General features: G+C 46.4%; 1 protein-coding gene across 2 annotated transcripts in view; it reads right to left on the bottom strand.

Annotated features, from left to right (window-relative positions):
- Positions 1-3933: 3933 nt before the first annotated feature.
- LOC135388456 (cytochrome P450 3A8-like) overlaps positions 3934-24769 on the bottom strand; it is a 93311-nt gene continuing 72475 nt past the window's right edge. For both annotated transcript variants that reach the window (XM_064618030.1, XM_064618031.1), the window contains exons 11-14: positions 16446-16534; positions 16179-16319; positions 6395-6557; positions 3934-4211 (exon numbers count right to left, since the gene is read on the bottom strand). In XM_064618030.1, coding sequence (XP_064474100.1) covers positions 4134-4211; positions 6395-6557; positions 16179-16319; positions 16446-16534 — 471 coding nt within the window. In that variant the 3' untranslated portion in view covers positions 3934-4133. The remainder of the gene's footprint in view (positions 4212-6394; positions 6558-16178; positions 16320-16445; positions 16535-24769) is intronic.

Consider the following 24769-nt stretch of genomic DNA (forward strand, 5'->3'; position numbering starts at 1 on the left):
AGTGTGGTAGAAATAGCAAGTGAATATTTATGTATCTGTACCATCAGTGGTTGAGTTTGGCTTACAGTGGTAACTGAAATTGGATTGCTGGGATTCCAAAGCCCAGCCAAAGCATCTTCAGACAGTCCTCAGCTGCGTTCGCGGACTTCATATCGCCGTGTCCTATACGACACATGGCGTACCCCTTTCACACCCTTTCCAGAAGGGTGACAGATTCCGTTGGGTGTAAGATTACACCAAAAAGGGAGTCAGTTATGATACCGTTGAAATACACCAATTTGGATGTAAGGAATACACCCTTTTGGAGAGGTGTAACTGTTCCATGATAGGCAAGCCTGAGCGATGGGCAAGAACACGTAAACAAACACAAACACGAAGGCCTTCGAAGCCTTCGAAGCCTTCGTGTTTGTGTTTGTTTACGTGTTCTTGCCTATCGCCCAGGCTTGCCTATCATGGAATTTATCCACCAGCTAGCCTGCATTAACTGTTCCAAAGGGTGTTCATGTACACCAACAAGGGAGTCAGTTATCATACCGCCGATTTACACCGAAAAGGGTGTTTTGAAATATAGTGTGTGTGCTTTACGTGTTCTTTCAACGTCCCATGCAGAAGTGTCAGAGCTTCTGTGTTTCTGGCGACTCGGTCTGGAATTATTTGCAGTAAAGTGTTTGAATGCAATGGGTGAATGTCTAATATTTATGTGCCTATTTGTCATGGACACTGTTGCTGTTTCCATCATTTGACTCAATTTCTGTATTACTTTTTACTAGAGTTCTCTGCCTGCTAAAATTCAACTTGTCAAACGTAAAAAAAAAACAGCACGTTGGGAATATTAGCTGCCATTTCGCACGGCGAAAAGGGACCGTTATCTCGGCTACATTTGCTTCGATTTCCTTCCGGATATAAGCTGATAAAACATGTGAGTAACATCCGAATGCAGAAGTGATGTTGAGAAGTAAACTAACTAGAAAGTGGCAGTTAGAAGCGTTGTGTTTCACGCGTTCTCTGCGCTTTACCTTTGGCACATTTTTGTATTATACACTGTATCTCTGACGCCATAGGTTATACTTTTTTTGTTCAATCAGAGCCCACTTTGTATTACCCCCCCCCCCCTTTCTTTCCTTCTTTCTTTGCTTTTAGGGGACGTGTCAACTCCTTGCACATATATACCCTCCATGTATTAAGGCTGAAATGACGAATGGAGGAGTGTACAACTTTGTCATGCTGTTCTGTCTTGTCTTTAGCTTAGGGAAACCGTAATACCGACTGTAACTTATATACCAGTGCTGTTCAAGTCAATCCGGGACTTGTCATTTTTTGCAAAAGTAAAAGGAACTTACAGTCGATAAATTAGTTTTATTTTTCAACGTAATCTCCAGCTGCACTAATGCACTTGTCCCAGCGTTTCACGAGGGCTTGGATGCCAGCAGCGTAGAAATCCTTACCGGCGCGTAGCAGCCATGATCGGACCGCATTCTTGACCTCGTCGTCGCAGCTGAAATGGCGGCCCCTAAGGAACGCCTTCAGTGGCCCGAAGAGATGGAAATCGCTGGGGGCGAGCTCTGGACTATAAGGGGGATGTGGCAGCAACTCCCAGCCAAGTTCCTGTAAGGTGCGTGTCGTGAGATGCACGCTATGCGGGCGTGCATTGTCCTGTAGGAGGAGGACTCCTTTGGTGATTAGGCCCGGCCGCTTTTGCTTCAGCGCCTTATGCACATCCCTGAGAACCTGGCAGTATTATGCATTATTGATGGTGGTACCACTGGGCAGAAAATCCATAATAACAACGCCAGCCTTGTCCCAGAAAACCGTGGCCATGACCTTTCCCGCAGATGAGGTGCTTCGGAACTTCTTGGGAACTGGCGAGCCCGGGTGCTTCCACTGTTTTGATACGCGTTTATACTCAGAAGTGAAATGGTGCAGCCACGTTTCAGCGCACGTGATGATTCGATCAAGGAACGGCTGTCGTTCAGTGTCGAAACGGTACCTTAGCTCTTGGGAGATTTCTAGTCTTCTCTGCCGGTCAAACAGGGAGAGCTGGCTCAAGACCCAACGGGCACTAACTTCCCGAAACTGGAGGTGCTCATGAATGATAGTGTTCAACGTTTCCACGGAAAGGTCCGTCTTTCGAGCCAGTTCGAGACATATTATCCGTCGGTCCTTGAGGATCAGGCGCTCCACAAGTTAGATGTTCTCGGGAACTCGGACACACTGGGCTCTGAGCCGCCGTTTCTTACCCTCCTGTAGCGAACCAATAAATTGCAATACGGTCCTAAATTTTCTTTGGCAGGTACATACTGGCATGTAGATGTGATTGCAGCAAAAATAGTAAAAAGGGGATAAGTCGACTTATCCCCCTATTGCATACAGAGGTTCAACTGTGGTCTACCTTGGCCATTTCTTGTTGTCTAGATAGTGTTAATATTTCTTTTTCTTCATCTAGGAACAGTTTTTGACTTTTTGACTAAATAGAGGTTCCGAACGAACCTCTGGTGAGAGAAGTGGGAAGAAGAGAGTCCCAGCCCGAGTACCACTTACCAAGGGTATCGCTCAGTTCATCTAGCAACGGTAAGAGTTTCTTTTTTCGAGTAACAGATAAAAGTATGCATAGGACTTGCTGATGATGATATGCTCGACATGATCAGTAGCTCGTAGGTATAACACAGGTTACAAGTTACAACACAGGCGCACTTGCCTGCAGTCTCAGCACACTCAGACATGGCCACGTCGCGCGCTGCACTACCGCGCCAATAGTTTTTCGAAACAAGCATTCGGGCCTCATTGTAATTGGGAATCCTTTCTAATTGTGAAGGTTTTCGTATTTCGTATTTTGTATAAGTATTTCGTCCCTGTTCAGATTTTAGCACTTTTACCATGAATTTAGCCAATACTTTCAGTTCGATACAGTTCCGGTCCGGCTAAAAATAACGGTTGATAACGGTTTTCGGTTCAGGTTGGGTAGGACTCTCTGCGCGAGTTACTGTTATAGAACGTTAAGGCAACCCAACGTGTTTTTGCTGTCAGCATAGCTCTATGACCAAATTACTCAAACGAAACAAACAAAAGACATGCTTCAACACCTTGGAAAAAGCTTCGATGATGATCAAATGGATAGGCGCCGCGTAAAGGGAGACGCATTCAGGACGCCGTTCAAAGATTACAGGGACCCTCACTGGCACGCTCAGGGGTCCGATCTTCAACTTGTCGTTATCCCATAGCGCGCGTTAAATGCATCACTTCAGCTCGTCATTCGACACGAGCTCTCGCGCGAGCCTATCAAAGCAGCTTTCGAGCGCTCGAACTTTCAATATAACGATAACGATCGCTATTTGAAAGGTGAAGATCGGGGCCCTGCAATGAGCATGTTGTTGAGTATCTTGACAAGATCGCAGCTTCACAGTAGAATCGAACAGAACGAAGTATTATGCTCCTGTTCCGAGACTACTATTATCGGTACCCTACCGCTCGGTACGGTACTACCGTATGGTGCTACGGTATTACTGCTCATGAAGGCGCCGTTAAAAATGAGCAGTATTTTTTATTTTGGGACCTTGTCTGTGTTGTCGTTTTTTTGTCCCCTAGTCGGGTTTTTACGTTATGGGAGTATTTTTATTTTTCAGTTAGGGAGTCAACCAATCTCTAGAAAACGGGTTCAATCGTGATCCAAATTCCTCAGTTTGAACCAAAACCTTCTTTACAAATTCAATCCGAATTAATATCCTTACGCAAAAACCTAACCCCATCCAGAGCCAAGACTTGCCCATTAATTGACAGCCAATCAAATCCGAATCAACCCATGTCTCCTTCACGTGGATTTCAATAAGAATGTAAATCAAATACGAAATTTCAAATCTGCAACACCGTTCCTTACCTGGCGACGCACGAAAGAAGCAGTTCTTAACCACATTTCAGTCAGAGACACGACAAAGTTCGTACGATTGTGCTGGAAGTGCTGCTCAGGTCAGGTTACCCGGTTTCTTCCTGTTTTTTATTGAGTTTTATTGTTCTTTGTTTTTGTTCGTTTTTCAAAGCTCAGTGGTTGAGTTGAGAATCTGTTGAGAATCTGTTGGTATGAGCTCCTGCGTTTATACTGCTGCCACCTGCCTCTGTTTGCAGTGATTGTGCTCATGTACTCAGATCTTGTAGATCTTGATCCAGAGGTCGTTGCCTGGAACCGATACCATGGCGTAGTAGCCCATGTTCATTTTTCCCTGCGCAATGAACAGTATTATACAGTCAGGGATGGGCAGTAATATTCATATTCGTATTATAACAGCAGTACACAATAATTGTGAAGATTCAGTTTGTAATAGAAATAGGCAGTACTTTGATTCACATGTATTATAAATACATAACACTTCAAGGTGCTACGTGAGTGAAAGTAGTAGTACGGTTATATTATACAGGGTGCCCCACCGAAAAAGTCCCGGGGGCTAAAGAAAAACGGAGTGCTGGACACAAATGGAAACAACTGTACGTGTTTGGCAGTTGTGTGGTCTACCCAAAAATATTTTTTTCATCGCCCCTTGTTAATTAATTAGCGGTACTTAATTTTCTAACATTTTAATTATAAAAGCTACGAAGTTGTCTCAATGAGAACATCTGATCTCTTCAGTCACCTGATACCAAAGCCGTTTTCAGAAGAAATATCCGTTCCATAGACAGCACTTTTTTCTTTATTTTGTTCATTGCGTATCTTCGAAGACGCGTATTTTCTTCATCCCCAATATGAGGGAGTGAAAGAGCACAGTGCCGCCTCATGCGTCGAAGATGAGCTTTAACTTGCGGAAACAAAACAAAACAAATGTATCGGGTGACTCTATCGCAACTGCCTTTATCTTGGGTTGCATTTTCTGTTTTCATTTAATCTTTTTCCAGGACGCAAGAGGCGATATAGTGTGCTCTTCCATCGTCTCGTTTTAGGGGTGAAGGAAAGACGCGTCTCTAGAGTGCGCAATGAACAAAATAACGAAAAAATGAAAGGTGTTCCTTCATGATTTTTTTACGAACGATCTATCGAATGGATTTTCGTTCTGAAAACGGCTTCGGTATCAGGCGACCGAAGAGATCAGATGTTCTCATTGGAATAACTTCGTAGCTTTTATAATTAAAAAGCTAGAAAATTAATTACCGCTAATTAATTAACAAGGGGCGATGAAAAAATATTCTTGGATAGACCACACAACTGTCAAACTGTAGCCCCCGGTCCTTTTTCGGTGGGACACCCTGTATACTGATATGGTATCCCAGGGGTTGTCAAGAGACAAAAAGAGGAAAGATGCAAATTTGTGACCTATTTATTGGAACAGTCTTTCTGGAACAGTGTTTTACTTCAGGTGGTTACTTCTTAGCATGTTTTCAATGCTCTCAAGTTCCTCAGTCATCTACGTACTGCACACCAATTCGGTCTTACCAGAAGACAGCCAAATTTGAATAGCCTCTCTAATCAGATTAGACAGCTCTGACAAAGTTCGAGCACGGTCTACACTTCGCTCTGAGCCCTGACCTGATTCAATGTACATAACAAAGGATGGGTCATCGAAACTTCTGTGACCGCCGATGGTGCAACTGCCACAACTGGACACACTCTTTCAGACGACAAAGGCCCTATGAACGGGGTGAGACATCCTAAGGGACGCTGACTTAGAGGAAAGGCAGTGGCCCTCCAGTAACATCTGGCCCTGATGTCACACTCTTTGTGTCAATCTGGCACAAAGGCATAAAAGCATAGTAGAGCACAGAAAAATTGGCACTTCTGATTTTTAAAAAAATTGTCTTGATTCGTAACTATCAGTTCTGATAAAGTGCACCAGGTACACTCTGTAGGTCCAGTAAAGACGTATCAGTAAGACCACAGTAGTAGGGGGAACATTTCCTGTTACACCACAGTTTAGATACAAATAAGCTACAAATAGCTTATTTCTATCTATCAAAGCTGCAAGCTTCAGTATAGATATCCTCCCTACCCTCAGTATCCCTAAGTATAGTGAGGATGATCGAACATTGTCCCTGAACGTCGTGACGGAACATCGACGCACTCACCATTAGATATATCCCTAATGTTTGGTCTAATCTTCACCAATGTGTTTTTGCCAACACCTTTTGCTCATTTGCACTTGTCACCTGTGGCGTCCCCCAGCGCACAGTAGTCGGTCATTTACTATTCCTCATCTACAGGGTTAGTCTAGAAAACATTACACATATCGATCGCATCGTAAAAATAGAAGGCGCGGTTTATCCCACCCAAAACTTCGCAGACTGATAGACACTTACCCGAAGTTTTATTGAAGTTTTTTGCAGCCATAACGATCATGCAACATTGCAACCCATTGCTGCAACACACGCACACACAAATACACGGACAAGGTGTTGAGACTGATGTCCCATAAAATACCTCCTGGGAGTCTCCAAGTTCAATCCGAAACTTGAGCAGCATCCTTGCAACAGTGTACATGATTTCCAGGATGGCCAAACGCATTCCCACGCAGTTACGCGGTCCCATGCCAAATGCCTGGTATGCCATTGGGTGTTGATGCGCCCTGTTTTCAGGACTGAACCTATATAAGAATACCGAATGGTTGAGATACGGTGTGAGTTCGCTGATATGTACTTTTGGAGAAGTACGATATGATCATCCTACAGTGGGATATGAGTCGGGGTTTGGGTCTTGTTTTGTGTGTGCTCTTTTTTCTTTCTTTTTTGTGTGCAAGTTATAGATTGCTGGTAGGAAACAATGGTCAGTCTCGAAAGTCTAGAATGACATATATTTAATTCTAAATGTTACAATTTCCCATGTTTACAAGAAGCGAACGCAATGAAAGCGCAATATCAGTAGTATAGTGCGCGCAAACACGTACCAAAATGTCGTTTAGCAAGACACGCCAAAAACTCTCAAACACACAAAACTATAGCACACGGATACGTCGATTAGTGTTGCTACTGGCGTTAGCGTTGGTATGACCTGTCAGTCGGCCAAGGCACGTGTTTCATATCCATGGTGGTAGACATATTTTCACAAACAGCAACGGTGGTGGTGGTGCTGATGAGAGGGCTCGCCGTTGTCAGCCTCACAGAGGTGGGCACATAATTTTAGAGCATACCGAACCATGTATTGGAAGTGGAAAGCATGCATTTCGTGAGAGCGTACCAAAAACAACGCCAGTGAGCTCAAGAACAATGTCTCGTGGTGTAAGTGACAGTGCCAAGATAAGACAGGTATTCATATGAATATCAACACTCGATCGCCTTGACGACAGGCAGAGACTGGTAGGTGACCGGGTTCGTGTCCTGACACTCGATCTTTCCCCTGGGTTTTCCCCTTTCCCCTCATACGCTGTATGGCAAATGTCGGCACATTTCTCTGTGATGTCGTCGCAGGGCGTACGGTCACCCAGAGCAACATGCTGCCACACGGGCAGGCAGATCACACATCAAATAGACGCCACCGATAAACCCATCAAGCGAACACTCCCCATGGTAAAACGAAAAGAAGACAACGGAGAACACCAGCGGCGTGGCCAGGCGGGCAAAGGCCTCCCACTCGTTGGTGGTAGCCAAGGTCGTGCTGAAGACTGGGAGGTGGTGGGTTCGAATCCTACCACCGGCTGTGCTGTCCGAGGTTTTTCCTGGGTTTTCCGAAGACTTTCTACACGAATGTCGGCACAGTTCCCTCTCAAGTCTGCCTAGGACGCATGTTAAACCCCCTGTTAAACCCCCATTTCTTCCTGCTGTGCTCTCTCCATCTGTCCACACCTGTACGCTACTCATACCCGAAACTCCTTCGCGGACTGAGAGAGAGAGAGAGAGAAAGACTGGGAACACGGAGGTAAAGCAGATGAAATTCGATAAAGAGCCCGCGAAGTGTGTCTTTTTCTTATAACAGCTGCAATGTTGTAAATTCACTATGACTAGGGTTTTCGAAATAAAGTGTGTTTCGGATGTTATGCTTTTTTATTATTCTGTAATTTCGTTCGTTCTGTACTTTCGTTCTTCATTCCTAAAACTGATTTTTGCTCGGAAGAAATGAGAGAGACGACGGTAGAACCACATACCCCGAAACAAAAAGTAAAGAACACGCCTTCTCGCCCTCAGTATGCGAAGACAGCGATACCTGTACCTGCTTCACGCAGTGTGGCACAATGTTGATAGGCACAAGATGCGCAATCAACAAAATAAAGGAAAAAAAAAACGGTGTTCCTTCACGAATTTTTTGCACGCGATCTACCGAACGGATTTTTCTTCTGTAAACGGCTACGACATCAGGTGGCCAAAAGGAACAGATGTTCTCATTGGGACAATGTTGTGTCCGCTCAGCCAGACATCCCATTCCAGGATCCTTTATTGATAGCGATCCCCCATGGTGCTTCCTACACTCGCGCGCTATCGTCTCTGCGCGACACCACATTTCCCCCTCGCGACAAAAACAACGATAACACACACAATAAACCCATTCAACAAAAACCCAAACGTTGAGGTCGCTTCCTCGTTCTTGAGCTACGTCTAAGCTGCACTTCCTGAGGAGGAACGTCCACCTTGTCCGTCTTCGTTTTCTGAGTCGTTCCGCTCGTGGTGGCAGAGTTTTGAGCAGGTTCGTCATCAGCTTGCCTGGACTGGGCTGTGGCGGCCCCGGCTCCACATCCGTTGTCATCCGGCCAACTGGCGTCTGAAGTCTGATGAGGGGTTTCATCCGAAGGTACGTTCCAGTACATAGACACTTGTGTTCCATCCGATCCGGTAATGGGCCTTCGCAGTAGTTTTGGCAACGCTTCTTTCGGAACCTTAGGAAGCTTGCTGCTGTTCCAAATTCTGTTATCGTCTCGAAGGAACGAATTGTTCCTCCGTTTTTCGATGATCTTCCTGGGTTCGGAGTACTGGAGTTGACCTTTATAGGTGTGTCCAGGAAGCTTGACACGCAGAAAGTCGCCTGGTTCGAAGTGTTGTTGCTTTGCGCTTTTCGGATCAACGTAAGCTTTAAGACGGGCTTGTTTCTTCTCAATTCTTTTCGGGAGGCGATTCATTTCCGATGCTGGCTCGGTCAAAAATTTTCGTATTGGAAAACCGGTGGTGTTTAGTCGTGTTCTCTTCCATGTAACAGAAAAGCTGGAGGTAGTCCCCTTTGACGCGTGAGGTGTAGCACGATACACCCCGATGTATTCCAGTACGGCCTCTTTGATTGGATAGTTCTCTTGGACGAAACTTACCTTGTTAAAAAGTACCTTGTTGAACCTCTCGATCATGCCATTTCCTTGTGGATGGTAGACTGAGGAGCGTATGTGGCGAATTCCTCGTTCTTGGAGAAAAGCACGAAACTCCTGGGAAATGAATTGGCAGCCGTTATCAGTCACAATTTCAACGGGGTGGCCTTCCCTGCTGAAGATTTGGCGCAGAAACCCGATGACAGTTGCAGTTGTGACTGTATTCGAAAAGCACAGTTCGGGCCACCGACCATGGTAGTCTATCAAGGTGATCATGTACCGGCAGTTCTGTGGAGCCGTTTCAAAAGGACCAACGACGTCCATGCTGACTTTTTCCCAAGGTCCCTCTGGAAGTTTTACAGGAGTGAGTGGAGCAGGTGCCGTCTTCGCGGACTTGTCCGCTGTTTGGCATATGTCGCAGCCCCGGAAAGTAGTTTCAACGCTGCTGTCCATCGCAGGCCACCAGTACAGTTGACGCAAGCGCTGCTTTGTACGCACTATGCCCGGATGTGCCTTATGCGCCCGGCCAATTACCCTTGACACTAACGCAGGTGGCACAACAATCGTATCCCCGCGCAGCAGCAGTCCATCAACTTCTGACAGCTCCGTGCGAACCTTAAAGAACGGCACAGCGTTGTCTCGAAGAGCCGCTTTCGAAGGCCATGCTCTTCGTATGTAGCGCAGAACGTCCTGCATTACTGAGTCGGAAGTTGTCTCACGCTGGAGCTGCTCCTTTGAGATGCATTCTGTGACGATGCACAATACGTCGTCTTCGAAGGGCTCCTGTGCATGATATGGAAGTGGCAGTCGCGACAACGCGTCTGCAATTTCGTTATCTTTCCCTTTTTTGTAGACGACAGTGAAATTGTAACTCACATGCCGTGAGACCCATCGTGATATTCGTAGCGGTCGGTGTCCGGTGCCCTGAGTTGTTAACAACGTCTGAAGGGCTTGGTGATCAGTCTCTAATGTGAACGGACGACCCCAAAGGTATACATGCCAGTGTTCAACTGCCCAAATGCATGCGAGGGCCTCTCTTTCTCCAGCTGAGTATTTCCGTTCCTGGGGAGTTAACGCCAGGAATGCGAAGGATAACCGTGTGGAAAATGCTGCCATCCCGCTGACGCAAAACAGCACCAAACCCATAAGCGGAGACGTCTGTAGTGACGGTAACAGGTAACGCTGGCTCGAACATGCTGAGGGCTGAACATGTGGAGATGAGTCTTTTAACCTTCTCAAAACTTGCTTGAGCTCGTGGATTCCAGTGGAAAGCGTCTGCGCCTCGCAGCAGTTCACGCAGAGGTTCCACCACATCTGCATAATTCTTTATGAATTTGGCGTAGTGGCCACTCATTCCCAGAAATGACCTCAATGTACGTAAATCTGATGGTGCTGTGGCTTCTAAAATAGCTTTGATGTTGGTCTCGAGTGGAAACACTTTTCCTTCCTTTACTGTGTGACCGATAAAAGAGAGCTCGTTGACGCCAAAAACGCACTTGTGATTTAACCGTAACCCTGCATCAGAGATCCGTTGCAAAACTGAACGCAGATTCTGTTCATGCTCTTCTTCATTCTTCCCAAATATGATGATATCGTCCAGATAGTGTAACGCCCCTGTACATCCTTTCAGCACATCAGCCAAAAGCTTCTGAAATGCAGATGGCGCGGTGGCCAGCCCGAAGCACAATCTCTTGTACCGGAATAGCCCTTCGTGCGTTATAAACGCAGTGAGATCTCTGCTATCTTCGGCCAGTAAGAGCTGGTGGTATGCTGCTGTTGAGTCCAACTTGGAAAATATCTTTGCACCGGACAACTTGTTCAGCAGCTCTTCCATATTCGGCAATAGGTAGCAATCTGGCACGACAGCTTTGTTTGGCGCCCGCAGATCTACGCATAGCCTGATCCGACCATCCTTTTTCTTGGCCACGACAAGTGGCGATACCCACGGCGATGCATCAATAGCCTCAATGACGTCCATATCCAGCAGTTTCTTTAGTTCTTTAGACACATCGTCACGTATCTGTAGGGGTAGCCTTCGGAGCTTAGTAGTTTTAGGCTGCACGTCTGTCCGTACTTTGACTTTGTGCTCGTAGCCTTTATCTAGGCCCAGCTCCGGCGAAAACAGGTTCGCAAACTCGCACTTTGCTATTCACTCGCTGGCACCGGTTGTAACTGCTGTCTCCAGGCACTGTAAAAGTGCCCCGTCAATCTGCAAGTCTAGCGCAGCAACTGCGTCGAGCCCCAATAGTGTCGTTCCATGATGTACGACGTAAAAGAGAAGGGTCGCGCTACGTGTCTTGTACTTGACAGGTAGGATGACGCACCCTCGCACTGGGATCTCTTTCCTCGAATAGTCGTGAAGTTCGATTGACGCAGGCTGCAGGATGAACTTCTCGGCGTATGTGGACTGATACACAACCGACGAAATTATGGAAACTGACGAACCCGTGTCTATTAAAAACGTGACATCCTTCCCGCCGGCTTCTGCTGTAATGTGGATAGCCTTCGCCGCAGATGATTGCACTTCCAATAGTATTGCAGGTTCTGTCCTGGACGGGTAATCCTCGTGATGTGCGCCTTCAGTTACGACTTCGCGAGTGGCACCGCGTTGCTGCTTTTTTGCACCTCGGCATACGGCTCCGAAATGCCCAATTTTCTTGCACTTAAAACATTCTTTGTGCCTGGCTTTGCATTCCTGCGGGTTGGCCAGATGGTACGGTGAACCACAACGAAAGCAAGTAGTTGCATTCTTCCCTTCAGCTTGGGGCTTGGGAGTTGCGGGCTTGCCAGCCGATCTCTTGAACGGCTTCTTGAACACTTTTTCAACCGCAGCTGTGTTCTCCTGCAAGATCCGCTGGGCTTCCTTGCCGCTCTGCTCAACATGACTCGCGATCTGTGTAGCCCTTTCCAAAGTAAGTGCTGATCCTTCCAGTAGAAGTCGCTCGCGTACTTGGGGCAGGAGGGCCTTGTCCACAAGTTGGTCCCGTAGCGTTTCGTCAACCATGGTCCCGTAATTGCAGGTAATGGCGAGACCTCGAAGAGCAGTCACGTATTCATCGATACTTTCGTCCGGCAGCTGAGAACGCTGACGCAATTTCCTGCGCTCCAACATAACTCTCGGCATACCGCTTTTCAAGTGTTGCCAAAGCTTCTTTATACACATTTACTGTGGCTTTGGTGGAGTCTCCGCTGCTTTGTTCCGACGGTACGGCAGGAACTGACAACGTGTAGAAAATTATTTGTCCTTCCGTCCGAAGAGCATGAAGGAGCATTGCCCTTTGACGATCGGGCCTGTACGATATTCCGTCGATGGCAAGCATAAAATTATCGAACATCAGCCGCCATTGACTCCATGGAACGGGAGGCTTGCCCGGTCGCTCAAGAAACGGCGGCACAGCAGGAAGTCCGGGGAAGCTCATGACGTTTAGAAAGTAACGTTGGCGAATGAGTCCTCAATCCAAAAACATCTCGCAGAAGATAGGTTCTTCCCGACGTCGCCAAAATGTTGTGTCCGCTCAGCCAGACATCCCATTCCAGAATCCTTTATTGATAGCATATAGATTGAGAAGTTACCCGTCAAAAAGAACTCGTTACAAGTTACGTTACCGTGTGCAAAATGTAACTAAGTTAATAACGAAGTTCTTCAACATGAAATGTAACTCGCAGTTACTGAGTTACTTAAAAAAAAGAACGAGTTACTTCGAAGTTACTCCGGACACAAAGTAGCACTACGCAGGTGCAGCGCGCGTGAGCAGTTGAGTTAGACCTTGAGTTGCCCGCGGAGGAGTGCAACACGCTTAGATCGTTTTCGTTTATGTCCAACAATAGACCTCTCCCTGTTTGTAAACAAATGACGTCTAGTGTTCGACAGCGCCAAAATTTGATAGAATTGAACTACGCTCGAAGCTACAGGTGAACAAGGTCGCGCTCGAAAGCCACGGTTACGACCCTCGGTCCTACTTTTCTTTCAATTGCTTTCAATGGGAGACAGCGAAGAAGTGCCCGTTCGTGGAACCCAGCCCTCCTTCCGATTTGTTTCGGTTTCAGTTTGTCTGCCAATGTCATGATGACGTTTCTCTGGTAGAGGTCTATTCGAACGCTTTGCACCTTACCCCCTGTGGGCGCACAATGGTTCAGCTTCATTTCAATGGCAGCGGTTCCTACTTCCTGAATAAAATACTGTCATTGATGGAAAATCATATTTTATGCGAAAAAATGCCATGAAGGAACCGGAGAGAAAGCAAGAAAATATGTGGACGTGACTGAAAAGCGAGTTAAAAGTAACTTGGAACTCAACTTAACTTACTTTGGCAAAGTTACCTGAAAACGGAACGAGTTCCTCTGAAAGTTACCACGGCGCAAAAGTACAGAGTTAAGTTACAAGTTACCAAAAAAAGGAACTTAGTTACAGTAACGAGTTACTTGTAACGAGTTACCTCGAACTCTGATTGATAGCGATCCCCATGGTGCTTCCTACACTCGCGCGCTATCGTCTCTGCGCGACACCACAGACAACTTCGTAGCTTTCATAATTAAAAATTAATTATTGAAAGTTAATTAAGACATTGTCTTAGGAATTTGCTAATGCCCTCCTAAGAAGTGCCCTTCACCATATGCGTGATGCGTGATGCCTCCCGTCAGGGTGTCCTAAGGCATCACTGAAAGCCCAGTGCAAAGCCAGTCAAGTGTATAAGCGAAAAAATTAGCAGGAGCTCTTTGGCTGCACGTATAGCATATGCTTGTAAATCAAACGTCGCCATGCCAGTACTGGACAGCTGTTTCGGCCTTGTTGGGCCATCATCAGCAGTACACAGGCAGGTAACGTTTGAGCGGATGGCGTCAGAAGGTCACGTGGCACGTGATGCCTCCTGTCAGGGTGTCCTAAGACACCACTGAAAGCCCAGTGCAAAGCCAGTCAAGTGTATAAGGGAAAAAATTAGCAGGAGCGCCTTTGGCTGCACGTATAGCATATGTTTGTAAGTCAAACGTCGCCATGCCGGTACTGGACAGCTGTTTCGGCCTTGTTGGGCCATCATCAGCAGTACGCAGGCAGGCAACGTTTGAGCGGATGGCGTCAAAAGCTCACGTGGCACGTGATGCCTCCCGTCAGGGTGTCCTAAGACACCACGGAAAGACCTTCGTGCCCTTCGTATATATATTTAAATATATTAAACAAAATATGTTCACACTTAGCTTGGACGCCCTGTATAGTGGTTTTCGTTTTATATGCATCAAATTTTCATAAAAAAGGGAGCTTCCTTAGGGCGGTTTTACTTTTGGCATTCGATTATTCGGCGGGGCTGCTATTAGGAATCCAATTTTTTCCTCAGTTGGGGGACCAATTAACAGATATATTTTATATTTTAGATATATATTTTAATCAACTTTTTAATTATTGATTTTAGGCAGCACACTGCAATTGAAATATTAAAGCCTGATCACCACATGATCCGCTCGAACCACTGATGAAGCAAGTAATCTCAGCGCGTGCTATAGCACCAAGTATTTCACCTGGGCCGTCCGCTGGAAAAACAGAGTGATCACAAAAAGAGCGACGGTGACGTCGATATCTCTGCCCTCAGAAAAACGTCATACGGGATGTTGGCAAACCTTATCGCGGTATGTTTCACGATCTTTGTTTTGTTGTTCTTTTTCCTTCCTTTCGTTCTTTCATCTGTTCGCAGTCGTTTGCCGTACCAGTCATTTCATCCTGCCGGACACAGCTCTTGCCCTTCCCCGATACGATAAGCGCTACTGGTTAGCTACTCTAGGGTCACGTGGTACAACCCTGTCACGTGACCTACACAACTCAGGAGTAAGTTCAGGAAATCACACTTTCGGTTTCGCAATCGACCGATCGCGAGCTTGGCGAGTGGCGTGGGCCGCGAGCTACCAGAAGCTGCGAGAAGTTGCCACGGTACAGCGACCCAGTCTGCAAGATGAGAGTGGCGGACCTGAGGCTGTCGCCGACCACTTCTTCCATTTAGGAAGTTACAACAGAAGGAACGACACTGAGAGCAGTGCACACGCCGTAAACTTTGGGTCGGATGACATGGCAAAGGACGTGCGTACGGTTGTATGGTACTAGTCACTGCACGAACTGCTTTTAAGATGTAACGTAGCTGCGCCTTCAAGTGCACCTGTCGAAATGCTTTCTAGCACTGTGGGCGATGTCGACGTCTTGCGGAAGAAGGGGAACCTTGCTTACTGCAGTGTTGAAGGACGGCTTTTGCTTGGAGGAAATAAGATGTTCTAGTAATAATCTGTCAAAGTTAAAACAATAAAGTATTTTGGAAGTATCAAATACTTTTTATAGTATCTAGTACTCTACTCAACCACTTCTGGCAGTTAACTATTTAGTACTCTACAGAATTACCTTTTCGGGGAGTATTTAGTAACTTATTTGAGATGCTTATTTTCAGTATGTTATCATACAGAGGTGTTTGTGTTTCGCGAATGTGAACTAACAACGCTGGAATGGTGAAAAATGGTCAACAGCAAAAGCCAAAGCAAAAACCTGGGTGCGCTGGACGCTAAGTGCACGTGGGAAATGACTGAAATGACCCAAAATGGTATGGGGACTAGGGTCACTAAATTAGGTACCCTATGCAGTGACTACAATATCGAGGTGTCTTTTACCAATGGCAGGGCATTGCACGGACGCATCGCGCATTGTGAAGGTACAGACTTGTGGTGCAGTGAATTTGGGTCATCGTGACGGGGCCGCTAACCAGCGAGAAAAGTAACAAAAGAACCCCATCAACCAGTCGTCAGCGGGTGGCCTTTCTTTCTCGGTTCACGATTAGTGGAACAGCCGAGTGTTTTCGGTAAATCCGAAATGCTTTACATTTTACCTGTTTATGTTTTCGGAACTTTTTATCCCGGAACAATAACTATGACCTTGTCGCGTTGTCTTGTCCTTCATGTAGCATAATTATGATATGAACGCAAGCACACGACACTTTTCCGAGCGGCATTTTTTACCTTTCGGGATCGAACCTCTCGGGATCCGGCCAGTATCTCTGATCCATGTGAATCTGATACGTGGGAGCCATGATGCATGTTCCTGCCTTGATCTTCAGACCCTTGTACTCGACGTCTTCTAATGCTCTCCGTGTTGTAAACCTGTTAAGTGTAATACCTCGTAATGTGAGTCAACATATCTCCTGTACCCCCGTCAAAAATATTTCTGCACTCGCACAGAACCAAAGTATGCTTCCTTCACAGTCTGAGATGGGAGAGTATACTTACGTGACGCCTGGAGGGTACATGCGCAAGGTTTCGTCGAAAACCTGTTTCATGTATTTGAGGCCCATGGTACTGTTGAAATCCAGGTTTCCCTGTTGGTAGTGAACAATGCACTCCTTGAACAATATAAACACACACCAGAAATGGGGTAATAAATGAAAAGTCTCGCTTCCGCACTGAAACATAGCACAGCTAATTTGACGTGAGCCTGGCGCATTGCCTTCACGGCGGGGTAGTTGCAAACAAAACTTTAATTGCCCAACGTTATATTGTCACATTTCTACCCTCCGAAACCCAGCCAAAGAACGTTCTTAGTGCATGAAGTACTCCCTCCTCGTTTTCTTGTCCTCGGGTGTCACCGCTGACACGTTAGGCTAGTAGACAAACTCAATACACTGCACCTGGAACGGTGTGTGTGTCGAATTGCTTCAAGTTTAAGGAATCGTCCCCAGTGGCAGTTCGTGCGTGGCCTCACGCTAGCACGGTGCCGGTAGACCTCCGAGAAACCTCACGAACGAAAGCCGCCCTCAGGCAGCCACCGCCACCGCTGCCACCGCGCGCCGTGAACGACCTTGTGAAAATGTGTCGGAGAAGAGGGCGACATTGAACAGGTGTAACTATGCCTGGCAATACGATGTGCCCTGGCACGAACAGAGGCAGACGTTGCGATTTCTTCCGAGGTGGAAGTTGAGTCAGCATTGCCAGTCGAAGCTTAATCAGGAGGGAACTCGAGAGTATCCAAAGTTGGGTCCCGGTGACGAAGGCAGCTTGGCATGCCACGAAGAAGCTCCTCCTTGGGGTCATTGCGTATCGAGACTAGACCCCGAACCGCGGAGATGTGACTTGACGAAACTGAAACTTCTCTGGATCTACTTCCAAGGTATCGAGAAATTGCGTACACGAGGAGTGCCCAACGTCGTTTTCGAGCGCCAGATAAGTCCCTGATCACGGCCACAGTTTATGGAAGACAGGGTAGCGATCACGGATGAGGACATGACGTTTATTCACCAAGAGCAAGTGAAAGAATGAACGAGATGTAGTCGCGCGGTGGGCGACCAAGAATGGCGGCGCGAGCGATGATGCCATGAGCTCTCGTCTTCTTCGGTACATTTAACAATGCTCGAACGTCGTCATGTCGTCGTGTCATGTCGCAACGCCGCGTTTCTTCCTTACGTGCGTATAGCGTGTTTTTTATCCTTTACATATTTTTGAAGCAGTGAGGGCGGCATAGATTCCATTATTGCAATGTGTTCTCCTCCTTGGACATCCTCTCGAAGAAAGCATGTATCTACAAGATGAATAGTTATCAATAACTTCATAATTAACTCTTTAGTTATGAGCTTTCGGGCAAGGGCGAGACAGCAGTATGAGACAATATCCTAGTTGAAAGCCATTCCACTTTTAACGAATGATGAACCACGCACGAGCGTAAAGGTATCCATTCCCGAATTTCGATATGCAAACCAGTCAAAACTGAAACCGTGGCGGCCGGGAACGCAGGGAGTACGACGCTCATTTCACGTCACAGGGCCACGTGATTTGGAGCGGTGGAAGTGATTCGTGTACGTGCCTATTTGTGGGACTGAAAACCTCCGTTGGCGAAGGTGATGCATTCCTGAGGCCCCCTCCGCCTTACGCGAACGCCCTCGGAGGAGTTCGACCACCACACATGTCAAGGGGACATTCATGTTTCATGTGATCAGGACGCAATGTTCTTAATGCTACCTTTGGGTGGAAACAAGACGCCCAGAAATGCAGCCTTGGAGGACAGCAAGCTTCAGAACTGATCACCCTATTGAAAAATCCTACAAACTTTCTTACAAGCTTAGAGCTTTCTTTTAGGAATTCTCACAGAGGATGTGGATTTCTACAGACATTCTTACAGAGAATATATTTTCTCACACAAAATCCTTTAAATGAAATTCTGATGGTGCATCTTAAGAGAAATTTCAAGGATGGTTTTTGTAAGAAGAGATGCAGACCTCTGTAAGATCTCTCACGGCTTCTAAGATCTGTAAGGGAACTCTTTCTCATAGATTTCTCACAGCAACCCCATCTGAGTCACGTGACAAACTGGCGCCGTGTTTCTCTCTCTACTAGTAGCACTAGTACTCTCTACTGTGTTTCACTCTCTCAGACTGGAGCCGTGCCTAAACGAAAGATGATCTAGTGGACCGTGGCGTTCGTGGTTTGACCGTTTGGCGCCGCAATTCATACACATGTAGTGAACGGTGCAGGAGTCTGCTGCGAATACTCAATATGGGTCCGCGTAAACTACATCGAAGACGGCATGGAAGCGATACTTCACGCAAGTTTATCACGGAATCTGGGACAACAACATAGGAAGGCCCCAACAATAACATTAAACTGTCGTTTTGGTATGCTGAGGACGGCAGCGTGGCTGGAGCCGGGCAGAAGTAAAAATGCGTGGGGGTATACTCAGTTATATCATTCAACGTGGTGACTGCTCCTCAGGAGTACGCATTTCTAGAGGGCATTGCATTGTAATTGAGTACAAGCGTCTTGCAGAGGTTTACAGCTTTATCTACTTTTGTGCAGAAACCGAGAGTGATCTTATTACGACTGAAAAAAATATACCCATACCTCGTGTTTTGAAGTGCGAAAATTTATTTCAGTAGACCAGTTCCTCCCATTGTTTCGACTGGTCGCCAAATCCGTCCATGCATCGCATCAACTGTACGTAGTCAGTTTCATGTTACTGTTTGCGTGAGGTGTTCGATCTAACGTCCAAAATTTTAAAATGATTGAGGTATATAAAGTAACGGTAAGCGTACGCTGATATCGGAAGTACTGTACTGAAGCTTCCAAAATTGTGTATTTAGAATATTGTTGATCTCCCGCTAGAGAAAATTATATCTCCCCCAGCAAACCATCAAATATCGTATTTGTTTACTAGTTGTAGTATCCTCCACGCCTCTTCATTTTTTGTAGGGGTGGGAGATGAGGAAAGTACTATAAACACTTACGAATTATACAGAATGCCATTTCTCGTCTTGCAATTTATGTGCTGTGCATGGTTTTTAAGAATTTATGCTGTATTTGTTTAGGTCTTGCTCGATTGTGTATTTGTATTGCATCTTTTTCACAACTTTCTTGCTCTGCAAGTCAAATTATGCTTTATGCCCTTAGACAATCGTGTTTGTATGGTGACCCAAAATGCATGACTACTCTGGATGCATGACTACTATGCATCTTTATTTGTAGACGATTTTTTTCTGTTATTACGGACTTAAGAATTCTGCTTTCCGAACCTTCTGCATGCTGAACATTCTGTACCAAACGTAAGACCGTATAAACACCATGCAGATGTGTTTACGGTCTTACGTTTGGAACAGAAGGCGCAGACTACGGAACGTGCATAAAGCAGAATGTGTTAGGTCCATAAAAAGAGCATGAAAATTAAAGCACCGTTCGTTATTCTCATATTGAAATTCTATATGACTCGCAATAATGATCTCATCACAGCGATATACCTTATCATAACTAAAACAGCTTATCCCGCATAGTAGTCACACCTGCGAGTATAAATTAATACTCCGACTGAACTGAGCGGGTGTATCACAATTGGGGTTTTCTGGCCTAGATTATTATTTTTATTGCACCATATGCCTGTTTTCTAAAATGTGTGCTCCTTCATCCAATTTCCACACGCACATGCTTTGCCTGCTTTTCCAAACAAGGGCATATGTAGCATCGTAATGTACGATATCTTAATTAGAGGCCCTCATATCCACCGAAGGCTACAAGGCTGAGTTCTTTTGTTCTGCACATGCGATTTTTTTAACGATTTAAATTAAGGGTGAACAGATTGCACAGATTCTCACTTGGTGTAGAACATCATTTCTTTACTGTCTCCTGCAAATCTTATAAGAACATTTGAACTGAGTCTTGTGAGAAACAAGCTAAAAGAATGTCTATGAGAAACCCCTAAGAGAAACTTTATCAGATCTCATAGAGATCCGGTGAGAAATTCTATGGGAAAACCTGTAAGAACTTGGGCAATAACCCCATATAATTTATCTTAGGATTCTGTGAGATGTTTCTTGTGAGAATTCCTGTAGGATTTTTCAATAGGGACAGCCGAGAAGCCAGTTTGCCGACGAATGTCAGACCATCTTAGCCCTTGTCGTTGAGTAAATCCGTGCTCAGGCTATCGAGGTCCCTTCAGAAGACATACAGAACCAGACGGAACGCTGCGGGTTAGACATGGATGGCACATCGCTCAGTTCAGGACAGCCGATTGAAATCCTCATCGGGGCTGACTACTACTGACAGTTCCGCACTGGGAATTTACGCAAGCTTACAGAGGACGTGCAAGCTATATAAAAAACTCTGGGATGGACGTTGCAGGGGCCGCAGCGCGCTATCAACAGTGTACGAACAGATAGTTGTAACAATGTCATCGTGCTGCACGTAGACCCAGTGCACCATCAGGAGGTAAACGGCATGATCGACCGGATACGGAGTCTTGATAGCATCGGTATCCGCAGCGACAAGCGAGGTGATCAAGTTCACCACCCTCTCATCGAAGCTTTCGAAAGTTCAATCCGGTTCGCCAACAACAGATACGTCGTTGCATTGCCGTGGAAGCCCCAATCATCAATGGCCACCAACAAATGCACTGCGTCGTCTATCACAGGTGACAAGAAGGTTGATGTGAACACCGGAAGCACTGCACCGATATGACAGCGCTATTGGGGTATTCTACAGGGCAGGGCTCTCAGAGTTTAAAACCACGATGCAGAGAACATTGTCAAATGGCCAACAATAGCGCATCGCTGGTATGACGTATACGTCGTAAACGCAGCCCATCTCCTACAGCCAACTCTCTTTGACTTTGCGGACTGTCATTAAAATTATAGAGTCAAAACCACTTGTGTGAAAGCACATGCTGTCTCCTCTGGCCCAATTCTTGCACATCTTGAGAAGAAGTGAATACGGTCGGACAAGTGACTATCCCTTTTGTAGGAAAGGGTGTGAAGCCACACCAATGCCTGATGCCTCAGCGCGAACGGTCGATTCCACCTTCCTTTCATCGTGGATCTCTCGGTTTGGTATCCCATCTAAAATAGTCACCGACACAGGCCGTCAATTGGAAGCGCACCTTTTCGCCGCCCTCACGACGCTCTTGGGAACATCTCGCAGCCGCACAACCGCCTACCTCCTACCTTGTAGAACGGTTACACAGGCAGCTCAAGGCAGCCATCATGGCTCACGCAGACCCTACCAACTGGTTTGACATCGTCCTCCTCGGAGTCCATTCTGCGGTCAAGCAAGACCTCTCGTGCAGCAGTGCTGAGCTTGTATTTGGCACCACGCTTCGACTTCCGAGCGAATTCTTCCATCCGTCAGCTCAGCCCTCCACAGCCGCGCCCGAATACATTGAACGCCTGCGCCATACCTTCGCTCAGATTCGTCCCACGGATACCCGTGTACCCTCCAACCGTCCGCATCACATTCCCCACGAATTGGTCACGGCGTCTCAAGTGTAAAGGCGGCAGTGGCCCGACAATGTCCAAGTGCACCACGTCGAAACGTGCGTCGGGAGGGGCGAAACGTCCTACGGGAGCTGTGGTGTGGCGAAAGACTCTGGCAAGCAGGACAGGAAGCAACCCAGGCTCGTATGTCCGCGTGCATGTTTTGACCATACGAAACGCTCAGCAACAAGCTTTTGTGAGGCGCGAATTCCTGGGTGCGAGAGGCGGTGCAACGGCTCGAAGACAGTTCTTCTGAGTGACAAGGGCACGAATGGTCGTTGTCGGCCTGTAGATGTGTCGCACGTGATACGGAGGGAGGAACCTCGAATTTCGAAATCTTCAAAGCATAGAGAGGAGGAAGGCTGCCGGAGGCTTTGGAGCTCGATGTCCTCTTGCTGCTCTCGAATAATATCCTCGGAGGGACAAGTCGTGCCGTGTATGGCGTCGATGCGGCTGAGTGCGTCCGCAGGATTATTGTCTGAGCCCTTCACATGCACGATGTTGGTGCAGAACTCCGAAAGGAAAGCTAGACGGCGCGTTTCCCGCGGGAGTAGCGGGTAGTTCGAGAAAGAAACGAAAATGGCGTACGGCCAGGTACGCTGCCAGGAGCTCTTTCCCGAAGATGCTGTATTTGACCTCTTCCGGTTTGAGGGCCTTCGAGAAAAACGCTATGGGGCACCAGATGTCATCGATTTTCTGCTGGAGAACGGCGCCGACTGCAACTCCTGAGGCGTCGACCATTAGAACTGTTTGGCTTCGTGCTTAGGGTGGTGAAGCAGTGTTGCGTTGGAAAGACTGGTCTTGATACCCTGGAAAGCCTGGCGGGCTGGTTTGGTCCACGACAGATTACGCGCACCGTGGCGGACGCAGCGAAGGAGTTCATCCAGCGGGCGCAGTATGTGCGGGGCTTCTCCGTTTTAGAGAAGGCGGGCTCGTGCCGAACATCGGCGGGTGTTCCGGGTCACCAAATATGTAGGAGCCCGAGAGGGATGAAGTGAAGGGCCCGAGTGACAACAATAACTGGTTTATTCGACGGGATCGTCTACGTTGCTATAGGTCACGCCCTCTGCGCTATCTTCCTCATTGTCGATGCTGACGATATGCTACAGGTGTAATGATATGCACAAGAACCTGGGATCCGTATCGATTGGAAGACAGTTGATAGATGCCTGTGCCAGAGCTATGCGATAAGAAAATGCTGCAGCAGTGGAGCAGAACCGAGAACAGCTCATATAAGCACCAGACGCCCTCTTGTTCTGATCTCGTGTCCAGGTGATTGATCAGCGTCAGGGCGACCAGCTCACAAGTATGATTTTGGCTCAAGCTATTTAGTTATTGGAAATTATTGTCTTGCGACCGTCCATGCACGTTAATCGCAAAACCCCAGGAAGGACTTCCAATAGGACGAAGGAAAACGATCCTGTAACGGGCACGGTGTCCAGGTAACAAAAGTCGATATTCGCAATAACGCCGACCGACTTCAGACTTAACTTTTAAGGTACATACCCTGGACGGGGGTTACACTAATAAAACTTTAAGAATAGATTCTTTAAGAAAACCTCTTTCAAAAACATTGTTTCACAATAAACCGCGTAAAATTTTTCGATAAGGAATCAACCGCGCAAAAATGCCCGCCCAAAAAACAATCGCTCAAGATCACAATATCATATCACAATATCAATATAACAATGAAGAATATAGCGTTACAAAATATATCGTCAAAAATAAACTGTTTCAAAATATATCCTGCAGTCGAATACGACAACGGAGTAATACTTATGTATCTCAACGCAGAGGATAGCGCTACGATGTAGCTTACCTTGGTGTTTTGCCGTTGTTAGCACTCACTCCCTACCCAGTGGACTGTCATGGCTGCTATGTTTTTTCTGTGGTTGTGTTGTTATTACGTTTTCTGGGTGTATCCCGTTTGAAACCACTAAAAATAACCTTTCAAAAATAAACGCGTAAGTAGCCACAAAAGCAACTCTCCAATATTATACGCTTGAACATCAACGCAAAACATAATTGCTGAAATATCCCCGTGTAAGTAAAAAGGGGGTTCCAAAGAAATCTTGAAGAATAAATCTTTTAAGAAAAACTCTCTCGAAACGCATTGTTTTACAATAAACCGCGTAAAATTCCCCGATAAGGAGTCAACCGCGCAAAAATCCCCGACCAAGAACAAGCGCTAAAAAGTGCTCAATTAAAAATATACCGTTGCAAAATATATCGTTAAAAATGAGCTGTTTAAACATATACCCTTAAAAATAAACTGTTTCAAAATATATCCTGTAGTCGACTACGACAGCGGAGCCTGCTTGAAATAAATACTTATGTATCTCAACACAGAGGCTGGCGGTACGATGTTGCTTATATCGGTGATTTTGCTGTTGTTAGCCCGCACTTCCACCTACTGGACTGTCATGGCTGCCATGTTCTTTCTGTGTTGTTGCTACGTTTTCTTTTTTGTGTTTGTAGAAAGGCTATGCATTATATGCATGTCTCGCATTATTTCGCTTGACAAAGCATCGATAGGAAGTGTCACAGTGATGAGTACCCGCTCGTTCGTGCATGCGTCCTGAGTTCGCTTTACTCGAACGTTGAAGTGGAGCACGGTTGTTTCGTGTAGTAAGTGTCGAAGTACGAAGTATTCTCACGTCCATAGAACCCCAATGAAATTGGCCGACTTTGGGACTATTTCTCGCAGTGGATTGTGTATTTCACTCGCGGCCATACCACGTGACTGTTGCAACCGTAGGGGAGACTTGGGGGATTCTGTAACGATTTATTTTTAGCGATATATTCTTAACCGTGGATTCCTTAGCGTTT

This window comes from Ornithodoros turicata, chromosome 3 (assembly GCF_037126465.1).
Source record: "Ornithodoros turicata isolate Travis chromosome 3, ASM3712646v1, whole genome shotgun sequence".
Taxonomy (NCBI): Eukaryota; Metazoa; Arthropoda; class Arachnida; order Ixodida; family Argasidae; genus Ornithodoros; species Ornithodoros turicata.